The sequence below is a fragment of the Typopeltis vanoorti genome, chromosome 4, assembly GCF_054136105.1.
Source record: "Typopeltis vanoorti isolate ZY-2024b chromosome 4, IOZ_Tvanoo_1.0, whole genome shotgun sequence".
NCBI lineage: Eukaryota > Metazoa > Arthropoda > Arachnida > Uropygi > Thelyphonidae > Typopeltis > Typopeltis vanoorti.
This window is the reverse complement of record NC_143552.1, coordinates 43,940,698-43,960,584: the sequence shown is the minus strand read 5'-3', so window position 1 is coordinate 43,960,584 and position 19,887 is coordinate 43,940,698. Positions and strand designations below refer to the sequence as shown.

The window sequence follows — 19,887 nt, the reverse complement described above, 5'->3', positions numbered from 1 at the left end:
ATACACTTGACCTGGTTCCTTGGAACCTTAATAGTATTGTTTCTTGCTTGCGCAGTTGCAACGAGACAAGTGAGGGTATGATTCATGCTGTTGGAATCATTCTTGTGCTAATATTTTAAATGTTGTAGCCAATTCTCTGGCTCTCTTCCTGAGCAAAATATGAGTAGAAAATAAATTTAATTTCCTTAAATGTATTAACTGTTATATTTAAGAAAATTAAATTTATTTTCAACAAGTACTGTACTTATTTTATAGGTTCTATTTTGAGAAATGCAGTTGATGCTTTTCACTGCCTGTTATCTTTTTCTTTTATATTATTTTCATACTAAATTTGTACAGCAGTTATTTCATTTATCATCCTAAGACTTATACTGGATTTATTTAGAAATATAACCTCTGCATAAAGTTAAGAGCTGAATTGGATATCTCAGATTTTGATATTAGGTTTAATACCACTTTCTTTCATAATGTAATCATATAGATGATGATGAATAATGCTGGAGATAGCCTGTGCCATTGTCTTACATATGATTTTACATCAAGCCATGTTCATGTATCCTCTAGTTCTGACTTACGACTTAAACAATATGCTATATATTCAGTAATGTCCCATTGAAACTGTATAATTGTAGAATTTGAACAGCTTTTGTATTTGCACATCTTATATGCATTTGCTGGCCCCCAAAAAGTTAAATACAGATTTTTGATGTTATTTGTTTTCTCAGCTGTTTGTCAAAAAATTTCAGTTTTTCCTTAGCCTGTTTTCAGGAATTTTTGCATAAATCTTACCTAAAACATAGGAGGAAATAAGGAAATTCCTCTATAACTTTCACATATTTTACTTCCATTTTAAATGGATACTGTGATGACCCTATTCAAATCATCTGGAATTTAATATCCTGACTACATGTAGTGAATTATGCAGTTTTGAATGATATCACCATAACTGCTTGGTAACTTTGTATTTGAGTGTTTTGTTGAATCATATACTTCTGCTACTTTTTCAGATTTCTGATGGTGTTTTATCTACTTCCAGTTATTGATATGTATTTCTGATGGCATTCCTCTTGAATATTTTCTGCTACTGCTCTGCTATTGCTTGTTTCATTTAAGTCGCAGTCGATTCATTGCATTAAAAAATAAAAATACTGCAAAGGGGGACATAACTATAAATTTTTCATGCGATTTAAAGTGTTTGCAAGATTATCACAATATAAATTAACATTGTAGTGTTAATCTAAATACAGATAAATAGGCTCTAATTCCTCTTTTAGCTGTGGTACTCTTTCTCTTATAATTTATTTTCTGTTTATGAACCAAAGTACATTGTGTATGCTTAATTATTTCTTTAATTTTTGATTTGTACCAATTCCTTTTCGTGTATTCATCCCCCCCCCCAAGCAGCTGTCATCCACTCCTTTATTGTTGCCTATATTGTTTTATTCATTTTGCAGTTTTCATTAACTCAGTTTCTAATATGTATTCTATTCTGATTTCTTTGGTATAGTTCTCTGTCTTCCTTCAGTAACTGCTTAATGATCTGTGTAAATGTAAATTCTGCCATTTGTTATTAATTTTTAATTTACTGTTATATAATCAGTAACAGATTTAAGGTGTCTTACTTCTCAAGTGTATTTATGCATCTTTATATGTATAAAAGGAATTTCCCATTATCATATTTTAAATAGAATTTTACTGAAATTCATTAAATTAAACTGAAAATAATTTTTCATAATTTCTGTTCTAAAAGTTGTTTATTTTTGTGACAAGTTTTCCCATTATATGTCTCTATTATATTCTTTAAACAGACACACAAAAAATTGGTAACAGACTGTGTTGGGGATAACGAATAGTAGAAAATAGATCTATATTATATTCTCTAAACAAACAAACACACCAAAAAATTGGTAACAGACTGTATGGGGAATAATGAATGGTAGAAATGGAAGTGAAAAAGAAAAATAATAGAAAAGGAAACATGACAATGTTCTTTATGCTCAAAGAATTTAAGGTATTTTACAAACACTACTTTCTCCTCAGTATCTCTAGTGAATTATTTAATTTTTTCATTCTTTAGATATCAGTAGCATAATTTATGCTTTTGCTCTTTTTTTCTTTATTATATATTTAATATGATTCTTTTATGAATTTTTATAGTGATTCCAAGTTTAATCTCATTTAAATAATACTCTTCTTTCAAAATGCATATGTGATATATAAATCCATACATTTAAAATTAAAATTAGGGAAGTTTTTTCACTTGGTTATACTATAAATTGAAGATACTAAAAAATTATATTCTTGGTTTAACCCTTTATCCAAGTGTAAGCAAACAAAGTTTGTGCCTGAAATGTTTTCAGGACTGGGGTAACTCGTATATAGAAGCTAATCACTTGCCTTAGTATCCCATAATGCAGAGCGCATATCCTTACGGATATGTATAATGCTATGCATTATGGGAAGGGTCACTACCCAGACCAGTTTTGAACTTTATTGAGGTCTCTTCAGTAGGAGCCAGACCCAGAGGTGATACTAAGGTTGAAGTAATGCAGAAGTCATATTTTCATATACAAGTTGCCAGAAGGTGTCAAACCTTATTATTAAATTACTCTGGATTAGAGAAAGTTGTTGAAAATTATGCATAGCATCATACATACCCGTAAGGATATGTCTATCTATCTCAATGGCTTTAACAGGCCTTTAAAGCCCACAACCCTCTAAGCATGCTTGGATTTCGTAACCGAAATACAAGGATAGAATGGTCACCCCCTATGCCTCGAGGTATTCCTGGCTGTATCCCTGTGTGTTCACGGAGCCAGTTTGCCTGCTTGCGGGATGAAAAACGCCAGGTAAACTGGTGGAAAAACCCTGCTGTCCATGCCCAAGACCCGGCTAACTTGGCTATGGCTGAGGAAGATCCTTCGGCTCCTCACGTCGTCGACGGGAATCGAACCTAGGACAGTCCTTCCCCAGTCATATGGTTGCGAAGTGCAAAGCCACTAGGCTAACCGTGCAGACATCGTAAGGATATGTGCTTGCATTATGGGATACTAAGGCAAGTGATGTGAAGCTGTTAGCTTCTATACACAAGTTGTCCCAGTCCTGAAAATACTTCTGGACTGGGGGCAACCATTCTATTGCTTACACTTGGATAAAGGCTTAAACCAACTATATAATTTCTTGGTATCCTTAATTTATAAAAAATAGGGAATAATAATAAAAAAAAAAAGTGACCTAGTGATAATTCCCAGTCACCTTTGCTTTTATAGGATATGCATTTTTGTTGTTTCAAGATGAATCGTCTGTACAAGCACTCATTGATGCCTGTATTCAAGAAGATGACAAACTATACCTTTGTGTTTCAAGTCCTACAATCAAGGATAAACCAGTATGTTCTATTAAATCAAAGCTTAAATATTACTTATTTTGAACTGTGTATAAAATATGATATAATCTTAAGATATTTAAATATCTTATTATCAAAATCTCCATGGAGTCAAAAGATTCGTCGCAGGAGGTCCCACTGTTACACACACAGTTTATCATATTGCACCTTAAATATGTCCACTGTCTCCTCGCTCACCATGCAAAAAAAAAACTGCTCCTCATCTCCTTGCTCACACTCTCCTTATACAGCTTCCAAGGATGACCTCTTCCTGTCTTTGCCCATTCTATGCAAAACCTTCCCAACATTAGTCTGGTAATAACCGCTTGACAACTTGTCTTGATCATATCCCCCTCTCCTCCTCCTATCCCCCACTTTCTGCACTTTCTGGTTCCCAAATGTCAAAACCCTACACTTTGCAACATTGAATTGACATCCCCACTCATTTATCCATTCAGCCAGTGTATTAGCCCTCTTGCAAAGCCATAGCATCTGCTCTTCTCCTGATAGCTCTCCCCAATTTTGCATGATTTACAAACAACTGCATATCACCATTCTGACCTCTCCCAATATCAGATACATACAAATTAAACAGTAATGGACCAAAAACAGACCCTTGGGGTACACCACTAGTAACTTTCATTTTCTGGGATATCACTCCTGGAAGAGTGATATCCCAGAAATCCATAGACAACTCCATGATACCTATCAGACAGCCAATCTCCAGTTCTACAAACTAATCTGCTGTTCAGCCCCATCATTCCAATTTAATTACCAGCTTATCATGTGGCAATTTATCAAAGGTCTTTGCAAAATCTAAATTATACTACTGTGTATGCATCATCCTTATCCAATGCATTTGTCACTTTATTATAATAAGTAGATTGCTAAAACATGATCTTCCTTTAACAAACCCATGCTGGCCACCGAAGAGTTTTTTTTTTTTTTTTTATTTCTGTTGTCAACCTAATTCCGAGTCTTGGTCTTAACTAACCTCTCTAACATTTTAACCACAACTCCAGACACAGAGACTGGCCTATAATTCAAAGCACTGGTCTTATCCCCTCCCTTATGAATTGGAACAATTTTACTCTCTTTCCACTCCTTTGAAACTTGGCCCACTGCAAGACTCATGTTAAAAAGATGTAAAAGCTGTTAACTCCCTGGAACATTCCCTCAACACATGATGAAATAGCATGAAGTCCTACAGCTTTATTTACATCAAGTTTATTCAATTCCCCATATGCCTCCTGCTCACTTAATAACAGTTCCTTCTCCTCCTCCTCTCACACTGCATTCAAGTTCTGCATGATGTCACATTCACAAGAATGACATACTTTTTATAAAGTGTTCATTAAATACGTCAGCTATATCCTCTGCAGTGGTTATCATTTCTCCATTCTTACCAATCAATGCCATCCGTCTTCCTTCATCCATAATCATTCTTTCTTCTACTACCCATATATCAAAAAAAAAAATTCCCTTGGATTTTATTTAACCACATTAACTAACTGCTGCTCATACTGCATTTTTACTACCCTAATCAAGTGAGTCACCTTCTTCACCTGCTCTCTGTACTTTTCATACAACTGGTTGTTATAAGCACTCATCTTGTGCTTCTTCCAGAATGTACATACCTTTCCTCTTGATTCATCCATTTCACACCTGCTCTATGATATTTTTGGTATTTATCTTAATAACTGAATATGCTAGAAAAGTAAGGAATGTGTTGAATACCTAGGTTATGAGTTTGTCATTTTTCCTGTGTGATTGTATACATTTGTTACTACTGTTTTCTTTAATTGAATTTAAGAATTGATGAGAAATTTGTGTTCTGATGTTTCAGAGCAATATTTGCCAAGTTTTTTCTGAATGTCTATTTGACTCTTTAAGATATGTTAACTTCTATCTTTGCAGATATCCTGTATTTAATGCTAGAAGACCCATTGCTTCAAGGTTTCAAATGTGTGTGTGTGTGTGTGTGTGTGTGTGTGTGTGTGTGTGTGTGTGTGGAAGGGCATATAACTTGATAATTTTATTTTATACGTGTTTTTTTTTTTTTTTTAGCGAATAAAAGTTGCGCAGCTCTCAGGTGTGAACTGTAGACTAAAATACACAAAGATTATTCAAGAAAGAATGAAGGAGTTTGATAACAGGAAACAAAACTTGGAGATTCAGTGGCAAGGAAGAATACATTGATTGATTCAGTCAAAGAGGCATGTGGTGAGGTTGTCTGCAAGGATAGAAAAATCAGAACTCCATGGTGGACACAGGAAGTTAAAGAGGCAGTGAAGGAAAAGAAGAAACTTTATCAAAAGTTCCTGGCAAATAAGTCAGTTGGTGCTCTTAGAGAATACCGAGACAAATGTAAGAAAGCTAAACACTGTGTAAAATTAGCTAAACAAAACTCATAGGAAGACTTTGGTAAGAACATAGAAAATAAATATCAAGAGGGTGGCAAGATATTCTGGAGATTGTTCTGGAGTCTGGAGGAAAGAGTGCTGTGAAGAATTAGAGATAATAAAGGTGACATGAAAACTGGATGTTCTATTAAGAAAAAGATATCCTTGAAGTATGGAGTAATTACTTCGAAAAGTTGCTAAATGAAACAGTCAATGATAGCACACTGTTTTAAAAAAAAAAAACTCAACAGGGATGCAGTCAGGAATAATACATATCCATGTGAAGTAGAAAAAGCTGTCAAAAGCCTGAAATGTGGAGAGCCAGCTGGAGTAGATTATATTTGACTAGAAATGCTCAAGTATGGAGGTATAAAAGTCTTACAGTGGCTGGACTGCATAGTTCAGAAGACCTAGACAGAGAGATGAATTCCAGATGATTGGAGTAGAGCTCTCATAATATAATTATGACAATATTTCACAATACGATTCAATGCACAGTACAATGTTACAAAATAAAATTCAAGTATTACTATCATATTCTGTTGGTACTAACACTTATTTTGGCTGATATTGTATTATAGCTAATAAAAAGTTTTCTCATATATGCAAGTAGAATATGATATATTTCGAATGGTTTCATAATTATGATAAGTAACTGGTTTAGAATAATGTAAGTTAGTTAATGCAAATATGTCTAACCAAGGGCCGTAGCCATACTGGTTACTAGAAAAGTAATTAGCTCAAAACACTGAGAGTCCAGGGACCGCATCTAAGAGGGCTCCCTTACCAGTTATAATAGTGTACATGTTGATATTTTAATACCTAATTGAATGAACCAATTTGTAAATCAATACCTTAATTGGTTATGATATATGAGTTATAATGATCTCTTATACTATACGTTTAAAATAATTGTCAACATTCTTTAATCCCATAAGGTAGTTTTTCAATCTTTTTCTGAATACATATTCTGAGGTTATAGATTTAATTTCATTCGGAAGTTTATTATAGCTACTCGTTGCAATATACTCGAAAGATTTGTGAAAAATTTCTTTGTTAGCCCTAGGTACTTCCAGCGTGTTTCGACCACAGCGCAATCCATAGTCTACATTATATACCAAGAAACTTTCAGTGTTTCTTTTTACATATAACAAACAACCATAGATATATAGTTTCTGAAATGGTAGAATATTATGAACGATATACAGATCATTGGTTGAGTGTGCAATGTCAGTAGTAGTTATGGCTCTAATTATTCTGTTTTGTATTCTTATTAATGGAAGCAGATTGTTATAATAGTCTTCGCCCCAACAGGGAGTGCCATATTGCAGTGAAGAATTTACCCAGGAATAATATAAACATCTTAAGAATGCTACATTTACAAATTTTTTAACATAATATATTCTGTTAATTATGAACCTAAACTTATTTGTTAAGAAAGTGGTGTGGGAGTTCCACTTCAAATTGCTATCGATATGGAGACCCAACCACCTGACGGTTTTGTTTTTTTGATTAAGCTAAATTTATAGTTTAGAGTATCACTACATTTCCTTTCATGCCATTTTATAGTTATACTGTGATCTAATTTGTCTGTTAATGTAAAGTACATATATCTCGTTTTGTCGGTATTAAGGTATTAATGTTAAATCCGTTGTTGCTAAACGATATACTTAGTTTTAACATATCGCTATTAATCCGATTTTTTAGATCTTCAAGGGTTGTTTCAGTGTATACTAAAGCTGTATCGTCAGCAAAGGATATCACTTTACGACAAATAGTTGAGAAATCATGGGAATATAACACAGATCTGTATTTAAGTTTTGTAGATCTGGAAAAGGCATGTGACAAGGTGCCAAGAGAAAAGTTATATAAAATGCTACAGTTGTATGGTGTCAATGGACTATTATATCAAGCAATACTTAGTCTTTATTGAATTGTAAGTCAGCAGTTAGAATTGAAGGAAGTACAGGAAAATGGTTTAATGTTAAATCTAGTGTCAGACAAGGATGTATATTATCCCCTCTGTTATTCATTATCTATATCTATAATTATCATTATGAAGGAAAGTGGTATTAAACCTGATATCACAATTGGAGATGTTAATGCCAGCTCTTTGCTTTATGCGGACGATGTTTTACTTCTAAATAAATCTGCTACAAGTTCGCAAGATTCCCTGACTAAATTGAATAACTGTTGTAATAGATATGGTATGAAGGTCAGCAATAACAAGACAAAGACAATGAAAATAAGCAGAATCACTGAAAATGTCAACTGCGTTGTGAATGGAGAACCTGTGGAGCAAGTAAAACATTTCAGCTACAGAGGCATGGTTTTTAGTGAAGATGGTAAATTAAATATGGAAATAGACAACAAAATCAACAAAGCTGGTGTGGTAGGAAGTCAATTGAATAAATTTATATGGAATAAGAGAGAAATTAGTCAAAACATAAATTAGCTGGGTTAGAATTAAAACACTTCACCAAAGACTAGAGACTGCAGATATGAGAGTCCTGAGAAAGATTAGGGGCATGAACAGATGGTATCAGTGGCAGTATCATATTAAAAACAAGGATATTAGGAAAGAACTTGACATTGAGCATCCAGGAATGTGTTAGCAGAGCTCATCTCAGGTGATATGGTCACTTAAACAGAATCGGAGAGGAAAGATTGGCAAAACAAGTGTTCTCTGCCAGGTTGGAGGGGAAAAAACCCAGAGGAAGATCAAGATATAGGTGAATTGATATGGTAAAAAAGTGCCTTAGAAGATAGAAATATAAGATCTGATAATGTTGAAGTCTTGACTGGTAACAGACTGATTTGGAGGAAAATTGTAGATAGGAAGTTAGTAATGATGTAAATTTTTCATGTAGTATCATATCCTGTACACTCCTTGAGGTTACATATCAGAAATTTGATGATGATATTGTTTTTATATATATAAACACAGCATATAAAATAAAATGATCAAATTATATTCATATGTTCACAGGACATCCACAGATGCTGTATGGTCACTGAGGCTCGGTGATGTGCCACACCAGGCCTTGCCATGTAGTCCTGTTGTATACTTTTCTGGAGCTTCACTCTCTGAAGATCAGCCACTCCATACACCATCCATTTCATTGACATTCTACCCCTTCCTCTTTTTCCAGGAACTTTACCTTCTATTACTGTTCTGAGAAGTCCTCCTTCCATCCTTTCAATATGTCTAAGATATTTTAACTTTCTTCTGTCAGTAATCCTTTAGGAGCCTTTAAGTTCTATTGATCTTTTCTAACACCCATTCATTTGTATGCCTTTCAGTGTATGATACCCTCAACAGCCTTCTGTAACACCACATCTCAAAAGCAGCTATTCTTTTCTTATCAGACTTCTTTATGTTCCAATTCTCACATCTATAAGTCACTGTTGGAAAAACAACTGCATCCAAAATCCTCAACTTTGTTCCCATGGAGATAGATCCATCCTTCCAGATTTTAGACAAGTCTATGACTTGTTTTAGCCATTCCTAATCTTCTTCTGATGTTTTCTGAACAACAGTTCTTCACATTAATATTGGCTCCCAGGTACTCAAACTTGCTGACTTAATTCTTTCTCCATCAAGATTCACTTGTTTCTGAAGAGTTTCTCCTGTTTGTATTTCTTTTAAGAACCATTATCTTTGTCTTGCTAGGATTGAGTTGAAGTCCTTTGTTATTACTGATCTTGTTAAATTATCAAGAATTTGTCCTAGTTCTTGTCATTACCGAGGAGTGTGGTACCATCAGCATACAATCTACCACCTATCCTAATTCCAGTCTTGAGCTTATCCAATGCTTTATGCATGGTCTTCCACATATATACTAAACAAGTGAGGAGAAAGTAAACATTCTTACCTATCTCCTTTTCCAACCTGAAGCCAATCAGTTAATCCAACACCTGTTCTTACTGTGGCTTCTTGCTCCCTATACAAAGTGGCTATCAACCTGATAGTATGTTGAAGAAAACCCATTCTTTTCATTACTTCCCAAAGTTTCACATGCTGAGCACAGTCAAAAGCTTTACAGTAGTTTAAGATACACATTACCAGAGGGAGTCTGAATTCTTTTTATATTTCTATGATCTGTCTAAGGCAAAGGATCTGATCTCTGGTGCCCTTACCTTTCCTAAAACCTGCTTGTTCTTCGGGCATCTCTGCCTCAACTTTGGCCTCAATTCTATTTAGCATGATCTTCAATAAAATTTTGCTTGCATGAGATATTAAACTAATAGTTCTTGCAAACCTTCATATCTCCCTTCTTATGTAGTTGTATGAAAACTGACTTCTTCCAGTCTGTAGGCCACGATCCTGTCTCCCATATCCTTGTAATCAATCTATGAAACATTGCTATCCCCCCTCCCCCATCCCCTGTGGCCTTAATTAACACTGTTGGGATTCCATCTGCACCTGGAGCTTTATTGCTGTTAAACTGCTTAACTGATCTTTCAACTTCATGCCTAAGTGGAAGTGGTTCCAAATCAGAATTTTCCTGGTGAGAAGGCTCCTCCAAATGTTCTTTATCCACTCTATTGTACAGTTCCTCACAGTATTCTTTCCATCTGTTTTTGATTTCCAATTCTTCTGTTAGTAATTCTCCATTCTTGTCTTTGATGACATTCAATTAGGCTTAAACTTGTGCTTTAGATCACAAACTAAATAAAACATCCTTTTATAATTGGGCCTCCTCATCTGGAACTCTATCTCTTCACATTTATTAGTATAGAACTTTTCCTTGCCCTGCTTGATCACTCTTCTGACTTCTCTGTGTAATCTCTTATATTCTTCAGTCCCTGTGTCTCTCTGTTTTTCCAACTGCCTTCTTTTGATTAGTTCCCACATTGAATCTTGATATCCATGGGTCTCTTGGTCTTCTTATTGGGCCGAGATACTTCTTGGCTCTATCCTGTATTATCCTCGACTCCTTCCTAAAGCATTTCTAGTGAGTTCTCCTCATTGGTCTTCATAAAATCATCCAGCCAAGTCAATGTTTCCTCTGCGAATCCACTAGGAATTATTCGAACATCCAATCTAGTGGGATGTGCCTGGCTTGGAACTTTTCAGAGTCTTAGTCTTACTTTGGTTCTTACTAGCTGATGGTCTCTACACAATATTCAGGACAAGTATGCACATCAGAGATGCCTGTCTTCCACTGCTGGAGAGCCATGATGTAATCAATCTGGTGCCTTGACCTATCGGTGTTAGATATCCAAGTATAGGTTTGTCGTGGGTGTTTCTGGAAGCAGGTATTGGTAATAACTAATCTGTTAGCATGGGCAAATTCCAACATCTTTCACCATGGGTGTTACATTCATCCAGACCAAACATGCCACACTCTGGCCTAACTCTCATACTCTTTCCCACTTTTGCATTTAAGTCTCCTAAGATGTAAAGTATCTCTCTCCTTGGTAGACAGTCCAAAACAGTCTATGAGTTTTCATGGAATTCCTCACTCGCTTCTGGGTTTTATCATGTATGTTTAATTATTTTACTCTTACCCTACCTTTACATAACAAACCAAACTGAATTGTTAACATTTATTATTTAACATTGTTAACAATAAATGTTAACATTTATTTTTATTAATGAGAATCGTTTACATTTTTTTTTTTTTTTTTAATGAAGATACTGATAGATTGGTAGTTAGAGACAGTGGTTTTTGCATCACCATAGTGCAATGGAACCATCATTCTTTCCATTTGTGTAGCATCTTTCATTAGCTAAGATTTAAGTTGTACAAACATGTCAAGGGCCTAGAACATTGTTTTGAACATTTCTTTAGCATATGTGCTAAAGAAATGTTATCCTACCCATCTCTGTTGCCAAATTCTTACTTAGGTTATGCAACAACTCTTAAATCTCATTTCTATCTCTTCATTCAATGTAGTGGTAGCATTGTGTGATATGTTACATAAACCTGATTGATAGATCTTAGTGAACTGAGCACTCATTATTTGAACAATCTCTCAGCTTTCAACAGGGTATGCCATCTATTTAGCAAAGTTATTCTTTCACATTCATTCACCCTTTTACTTGCAGCATAACAAAATTCTTTGGCTGTGCAGGCTAAAGGCAATCCAAATTTATTTTCTGTACAATACTTGTAACTTTTCTGATCTGCACTTTATATATTTCATAACTCCTTTCATTCTTATTCTAAAAATATTCCTTCTGCATCTTTTTGCTTCTTAGATTGCTTGCTTATTAAATCTTATTAATGATTGCACATCCATCATCCATTTCATTCTCACCCTTTGAACTTTGAGTAAACATTTAGATATTGCCTCATTTAAGCACTTTTTCAGAGCTTCCATATTGCTAATATCTTTCTGATACCTTGAGACCAAGATAGTATTCTCCTAAGTTTGCAATAATTACTACCTTTATGTTTTGACAAATTTCCTGTACTAATTGAAACATCCATATAGTTTGCTACTTCCCAGGTCAGTACAGCATGAACACTGTCACCAACTGGTATCAAAACAATCACATTCTTTCTGCTGCTATGATCAAATCTAACACTCTTTGACCAACTTCCTTCTTTCATATGTTGCTTGAGAAAGTTGTCTTATAGCAGCTTAATAAATTCTCCTTCATTCTTATCACAAGTTTTCTCTGCTGCCCAATCAGTGTTTGGATAATTTAAATTGCCCATAATGATTACTCACTTATTGTCTATCAGAATAATTTGGTACTGCATTTCATCAATCCCAGCAAATGAACTACTAGGTCTGTTAGCAACATCCCACTACATATTTCATTACGTTAACTCCCAAGCTCACTACTACATGTGACTTTATTACTATTACTGCATTCATGCATTTCTACCATATCTCAAATTTGATTTGAGTTAGGGCAGAAATGAATTGAGATATTATTAGTAATATCCCCCTGTCTGTTCCGTCCTTTTAAAAATAATATACCTTTTTTACACTCAATCTCAGGTACAACATCTGACTGATAGTTAGATATCACTGTTGAGCCCCAAAATATTCATCAAAACATCAAATTCAGTCAGTCCCTTTGTCTTGATACTTCTGCCGTTCTCTTTTCCCTTTCCAGATATCCAATCCTTTGCCAGATATATAACCATACTCAATGACATTCGTATCATTCTTGTATTTGCATATCATAGCTGATGATATACAACCTGATAATAATCTAGTTTTCCCTGACTCTCTGCATCAGGTATTGCCCCAGTAAATAATGTCTCCAGGTTCCTGCTGAAATGAGTATGATATGAAATTTGAGTATGTCCAAATGCTGAACACATTATCAGCATTTGGGCATACTCAAATGAAGAATTAGGTTGTTTTTTTTTTTTAGATAAAATTAACGACCTTTTCTGTGGAATAAATTTGCATTATCAACAAAATATAGAATCTTTCCTTTCTTGGATTCACTTGTAAAGAGGGAAGTGCTCTTAGCTTTTCTGTTTATAAGATGCTGGTGTTCACCAGAAGATACATTCTCCAAGATTCTGTGCACTACCTTCTCAAAAACTGAGAATTGGCATGAATCTTGCTCACAAGGCACTTGTCATCTATTCTGAGGACACTCTCACACTAGAATTATAATCTACAAAAGGCAACATGATTCTCATTATTTTTTTATCCAAATGTAACATATCTTGGAGAATTATTCTTCCACTAATGGCCCATCATTTGACACCAAGAAAATTTCCATTCCTTATATAAAAGGCATTTCTGAATACATTTCAAAAGCTTTTTTAAAAATTTGAATTCCAGACAATTTTCAAGCCAGCAAATAAGATTTCCTCAATCCTGCCTTCTGACAAACACAAACTTCATGTGGTTCACCGAAAAGTGTACCAGATTCCTTGTTCCTGCAGTCTCTTGTTTTGGTCAGGCTGGTTGTTTACTATAGACAACCAGTGATCAGAACATATGGATTACATCTCATTTTCTTCAAGGTGAGAAATCTAGGACCCTTTGGGACAACACAATTTCTTCACAAATTTTGATTCCTTTCAAATTTTGACTCTTCCAAGAATGCCATGAAGTTCTTTGCATTCAACCCAATCTTAATTGGAATGATGATCTAAAAATTTCTAAATTCTGGAAAGAATGACTTAACTCTCACTAATAATCCAACATTCATTTGTGATATGTAGATAAAATGTTTACACAAACAGATTTTTATTCAGTGTGTGTGTGCACCCATGTGCACACACACACTACCAGGTTGATTTATTCGAGTATTAATTTTTCTTTTTAAACTTTCTGTTCCACACATTTGTACATCTTTTTAACAAGCTTTGCACTCCCTTCCCATTCAGCTATATTTGTTTATAACTGTATTAATTAACTGTTCTTAGTTCCCATAGGTTCCTAATAGTATCACATGACTGACTGGCCAGAGAGTGGCAGAACAGAAGCACTCTTTCTGTTCATTCCTTTTTAACATTCGTGTAACGATCTTTTTTTTTTTTTTTTTTTTCCCCTATTCATGCTGAAGATATGCTCATCACTAAATGTAAGTGGTTTATATTAAATTCCTTATTCTTCTTACATAATTTTGTATAATGAGTTAATCCTATCCTTCTCATCAGTCCTAGGATGGGTTAGACCCCTCCTAATAAGGGGTTACTGGCGTATTAATGCAGCTGGTTTGCCACTCCTCTGCTGCATCCCCCAAGGGTGGTATTCATGACTGTAATCCATGTGTGTTCACGGGGCCAGTTTGCCTGCTTGCGGGATGAAAAACCCCAGATAAACTGGAGGGAAAACCCTGTTATCCACACCCAAGACCAGCTAACTTGGCTATGGCTGAGGAAAATCCTTAAGCTCCTCACATCATCGATGGGAATCGAACCTAGGACACTCCTTCCCCAGGCATATGGTTGCGAAGCGCATAGCCACTAGGCTAAACACTCAGACTAATGAGTTAATCATGTTTGTGAATTGCAATAGTATTAATGATCAAAAATTTATCTTACACACATAACACACTTATATTGCTTATAACTGTAATAATGACTCTTCTCAGTTCCCATAGGTTCCTAATAGTATCACATGACTAGCCAGAGAGTGACAGAACAGAAGCACTCTTTCTAATTCATGCAATGGTCCATTCTTTTTGTGTATTCGCTCTGATGGTGAAGATACTTATCACTAAATATAAGTGGTTTATATTAAATTCCTTATTCTCATGTAATTTACATGTGTAATGAATTAATCACGTTTGTGAATTGCAGTAGTATTAATGATCTAATTATCATTTATATATATATATATATATATATATAAGTAACACTTGACTGGTCTATTAACCAGTTACAGTGTACTATAAAAGTAAAAATTATTTTTGAGAGTTGATGAATATCTTGTAGAAACAGCAGAAACTGCTCTTTTATAGAAACTAGGATTATAGATTTAGCAGTTGATGTTTATCAAATCCCCTGTATCATGTTGCTATTGTCCTTTCTCTGTCTTCAGTATGTAATGTTCTAGCACAAAATCTACACTTACAAATATCCTGATAGAGAGGGAGAAAGTTCACATTGTCAGTACTGTTCAGTTTTTCTGTAGTTTTTTTTGGTGAATCATGTAAAATATTTTTTAAATTTATCTTTTAATGATTGCTAGCTATATTTACTCTCAGGTGCTAATGTGCCATAATTGCAGAAACTAATTGATACTAATTACTAATATCTATGATAACACTAAGTCAATTAACTGTGGACTATACTTCATTTCCTCTGTTGTACATAAATAATGAGTGCCTTAGCTTGTTACCATGTAGCACGTCATTAGCATTTAGTGTACTCAATATAAGATACATAAAAATAAAAAATATATTCTGTGAAGTAGAAGTACTAAAATAGTTACAGCTTTCAGCTGCCAATGAAGTTAAACAAGTGTAGTGTTTTTAGCAGTCTGTAATTTTAGAACAGTTTACAATAGTGTGATTTTTTTATATAATTTTAAATATATTATTGTTTCATAAAGGATTGCTTATACATCATTCCTATTTGTATTTACATATCAGATTTTACAATTTTACTTGTATTTAATTTGTTCATATATATATACTTACATGTGCCAAAATGTTCAATTCATGTGCATTTTGTACTGGCTTTTAATATAAAATACTATATATAGATTAACAGTTAGTGACCACATAAACATTATTTGAAATCATCTGTCATTCTACTAGCAAATGGTAATTCGATAAATGCCTGTTTAATTAGGTGTACAAATATGCTAAGTTAGGTTGAGCATTCAGCCTAAATTGTTTTAAGATACTTGTATAGAATGAAATTATTTTAAGATACTTGTATAGAATTTTTCTTAAACGTATGGCATTAATTTATAGGTTCAGATTCGTCCCTGGCGTTTAAGTGATGCTGATTTTGTACTTGATGCATCTATGCCTCTTGATCCACGTAAAACCGTGTTTGTGGGTGGTGTTCCTCGACCTTTAAAAGCAAGTAAGGCAAAAATAAATACCGTATTTGTTTTAAATATTCCAGTTTTAAACTTGGTTACTGTTTTTTTTAAGTTAAATATTTTTATCATGTAGATTGATAATTCTTGATATAAAATCAAGTGGTACATTAATGTTATGACCATCCAATGCCACTGGATGGTCATAACAGTATTGGATAGCCTTCTTTATGGATTTTCGGGAGACCATATGGTCTCCCGAAAATCCATAAAGAAGGCTATCCAATATGACCTATTGTGAATTGCATTGATTCTCCTACCTATCAAATTGCAAAAGTCTTGTCACGTTCTTTAAGTGCTCTCACTGGACATTCAAGATCCTACATAAAAAATTCAATAGATTTCCTTGAAAAAATCAAGGATATAAAAATCAAAGAGTGTGAGTTGCTAGTCAGTTTCGACATTGTGTCTCTGTTTACCAATATTCCATTAACCAACGCAGTCAAATTATTATATGAAGACTACCCTCCAGATATCGCAAAGATTTTCGAATTTGTTATTCATTCAGGTTATTTTAGTTGGATAAACAAGATCTACAAACAAGTTGAAGGTACTGCCATGGGTAGCCCTCTGTCTCCACCTTTGGCTAACTATTTTTTGAAACAATTCGAAGACACTATGTTTTCATCCATTCATCCTCCACCATCTCTTTGGTATCGTTATGTCGATGATCTTTTTGCCATTTGGTCACATACTGAAGATGAACTTTCCACCTTTCTACAACAGATAAATAGCCTTCACCCTCGTATCCAATTCACCATGGAAAAAGAAAATTCTGGTACCTTATCTACAAGCATCTTTCGAAAGCCCACATTTACTGGCAGATACATTCATAAAATGTCTGCTCACCACACATCTCAAAAATTTTGCATTCTTAAATCTCTAATTAATAGAGCACATGAAGTTTGCTCTTCTCCAGAAATCTTACAACAAGAACTTTCAATCATTAAAAAGTTAATGGAATTGAATAATTACTATCCTATTCAAATCCAACAGATAATTGAATCTTATGATGTTCCAATACCTAAGGTTTCTTCAACAGTCTGCAGAGTTCCGATCCCCTACATTCCAGGAATCTCAGAACCTATAGGTAGAATTTTAAAAAGTACCAATTGATTCCCAAGTATATTCCAATCAACAAAATTTCTTCCTTATTGTCTTCTACAAAAGATGAACTGTCATCTCTATCTTTGGTTGGTGTTTACCAAATACCTTGTGAATGCAATGTTTCTTATTTTGGACAAACTGGCTGTTCTGTGGAAAAAAGAATTAAAGAACATCAATATTATATTGAATACAACAAACCTCAGAAGTCTGGTCTAGCACATCACAGTATTAACACTACCCATAATATCCAGTGGGATAAAGCTATTCTCCTCCATAGATGCAGGTTCAAATATGAACGCCTTTTCAAAGAAAGTTGTGAAGCTATTTTATACAGACTGAATTTAAATCAAAATGATTGTCTGTCTCTCGAAGATCTGGGAGACTTTTATTTTATGTAATCATTAAAAAAAACCAATTATCTTAAATATTAATTAATTATTATTTTCTATCATTTCCTAGCATGCGACAACTATGTACAGGTATCCCTCGATTAACGCGGTTAATTAATCCCTCGATGTTACCGCGTATATCAAAATCACGTTAATCAAATCTAATAATCAATGGTAAAAAGTACAATTCGTCCCTGATCGATTGCTGTACTAATAGTTCGCTTTATATGGTACTCTTTTAGGAAAGATAAAAAATAAATGAAAGTAAATGTTTAATAAATACATTAGTTACTGCAATTATTTTTAATCAAAAGAAGTTATAAAGAGTCGTTTGAACAGTTTTATTTTTTTTTCTTATCGGCATAAATTCTACAGTAACAAGCAAAATGACTCTCCAGACCTCGTCAAACAAGCATTCTTCAATTAACATCTGGATCCATATCCATTACTTGCTGCTTAAGCGATTCTAAACTGAGAAATATTCCATCCAGTTCTTTGACTGTTATTTCCTTTGGAACGTCATCTTCACATTCCATTTGTTCATTGTCTTCATATGTGCATTGTTCAATTTCAAGAAGATCGTCACTGAAATCTTTTGAACTTGAATCCAATAATTCTTTAACATCTTCTGCATCAACACCAAGGTCTTCATCAATTGCAATGATTTCTTTGACCACGTTGTTCACAGGATTTTGAAAACAACCTAAGTCATTAGCGCATTCTGGCAGAAGGTTTTTCAAAACAGCTTTCATGCAACTAGAAGAGACTTGCTCCCAAGAGTCACTAATGTTCTCAATTGCGTATTTAATGTTAAATTTTTTCCAAAATGCGTGGATCGTAATCACATTTTCTCCCATTGTTGTTTCTACTGCCTTTGAGAATGTCTTTTTAAGAAAATAGGCTTTGAAAGTTGCAATGATGCCCATGTCCATGGGTTGTAGCAATGATGTCGTATTTGGTGGAAAAAATAAAACTTTCACATTCTCAGACAGATCATTAAGAGAATTTGGATGACCAGGTGCGTTGTCTAAAAGCAAAAGAGCTTTGAAAGCTAAGTTATTTCTCTTGCAATAAGTTTCAATTGCTGGGCAAAAATAAGACTTAAACCAATCTTCAAATAGACTTTGGTTAACCCAAGCCTTCTGATTCGCCGCCAAATTACAGGTAAAGAGTTCTTGTTACATCCTTTTAAAGCCCTTGGGTTCTGAGTTCGATAGACAAGCAGCGGCTTCAGTTTAAAATCTCCATTAGCATTCCCTCCAAGCATAACAGTTAAGTGATCTTTTGATACTTTATAGCCAGTCTGCGCTGCTTCTTTTTTTGATATAAAAGTTCTAGATGGCATTTTTTTTTCCAATAGAATCCAGTTTCATCTACATTGAAAATTTGCCGGTGATCGTAATCATTTTCTTCGATAATTTTCTGCAGATCAGCAGGAAATGTGGATGCAGCATCGGCACTTGTAGCTTCACCTATTATTTTCACATTCTTTAGTCCAACTCTAGATTTAAAATTTTCAAGCCAGCCTTTGCTAACTGCGAATTTTGAATTGTCTTCTTAATATTTAGTCTCTTTAAGTCTTGAAAACAGGCTTAGAGATTTGGCCGTGATATTATAGGCACTAATTGGAATTCTCTTCTGATTGCAGTCTTCCAGCCAAATAATCAACAGATCTTCCAAACCATTATAGCACTCCAGTTACGTGTGCATTGCACACTTGCAGATGTAGATGCCACTTTACATTGCTTGCAATGCTCATCAGCTTTGGATAAAATAGTCTGTATTGTAGACTCGTTAAAACCAAATTCGCATCCGATCTTACTTTTACTTTTGCCACGTTTAAATCTTTTCATTATATGAAGTTTTGCATCTAAGGTATTACCTTCCTCTTCTTTTTTTCACTTAATGACCCGGTTGTGGGATTGCTCTTATTCTTCGACATGATCAATGGGCTGTAAAATTTATGAAGAACGTAATTTGTAAATACGTACAACAGAACAACTGGAGCTTGTAATGCACCCACTCTTGATGCTAGCAGCAAAGTAACTGGCTAGCAATCAGCCTCGTGGCATGATTTTCTCGGGATTTTCCTAGCTTCATGGCGTGATTTTCATGATTT

General features: G+C 34.4%; 1 protein-coding gene across 2 annotated transcripts in view; it reads left to right on the top strand.

Moving 5' to 3' along the window:
- LOC150107267 (cytoplasmic polyadenylation element-binding protein 2-like) overlaps positions 1–19,887 on the top strand; it is a 267,241-nt gene that overhangs the window by 217,736 nt on the left and 29,618 nt on the right. For both annotated transcript variants that reach the window (XM_090391770.1, XM_090391771.1), the window contains exons 6-7: positions 3,270–3,388; positions 16,142–16,256. In XM_090391770.1, coding sequence (XP_090247896.1) covers positions 3,270–3,388; positions 16,142–16,256 — 234 coding nt within the window. The remainder of the gene's footprint in view (positions 1–3,269; positions 3,389–16,141; positions 16,257–19,887) is intronic.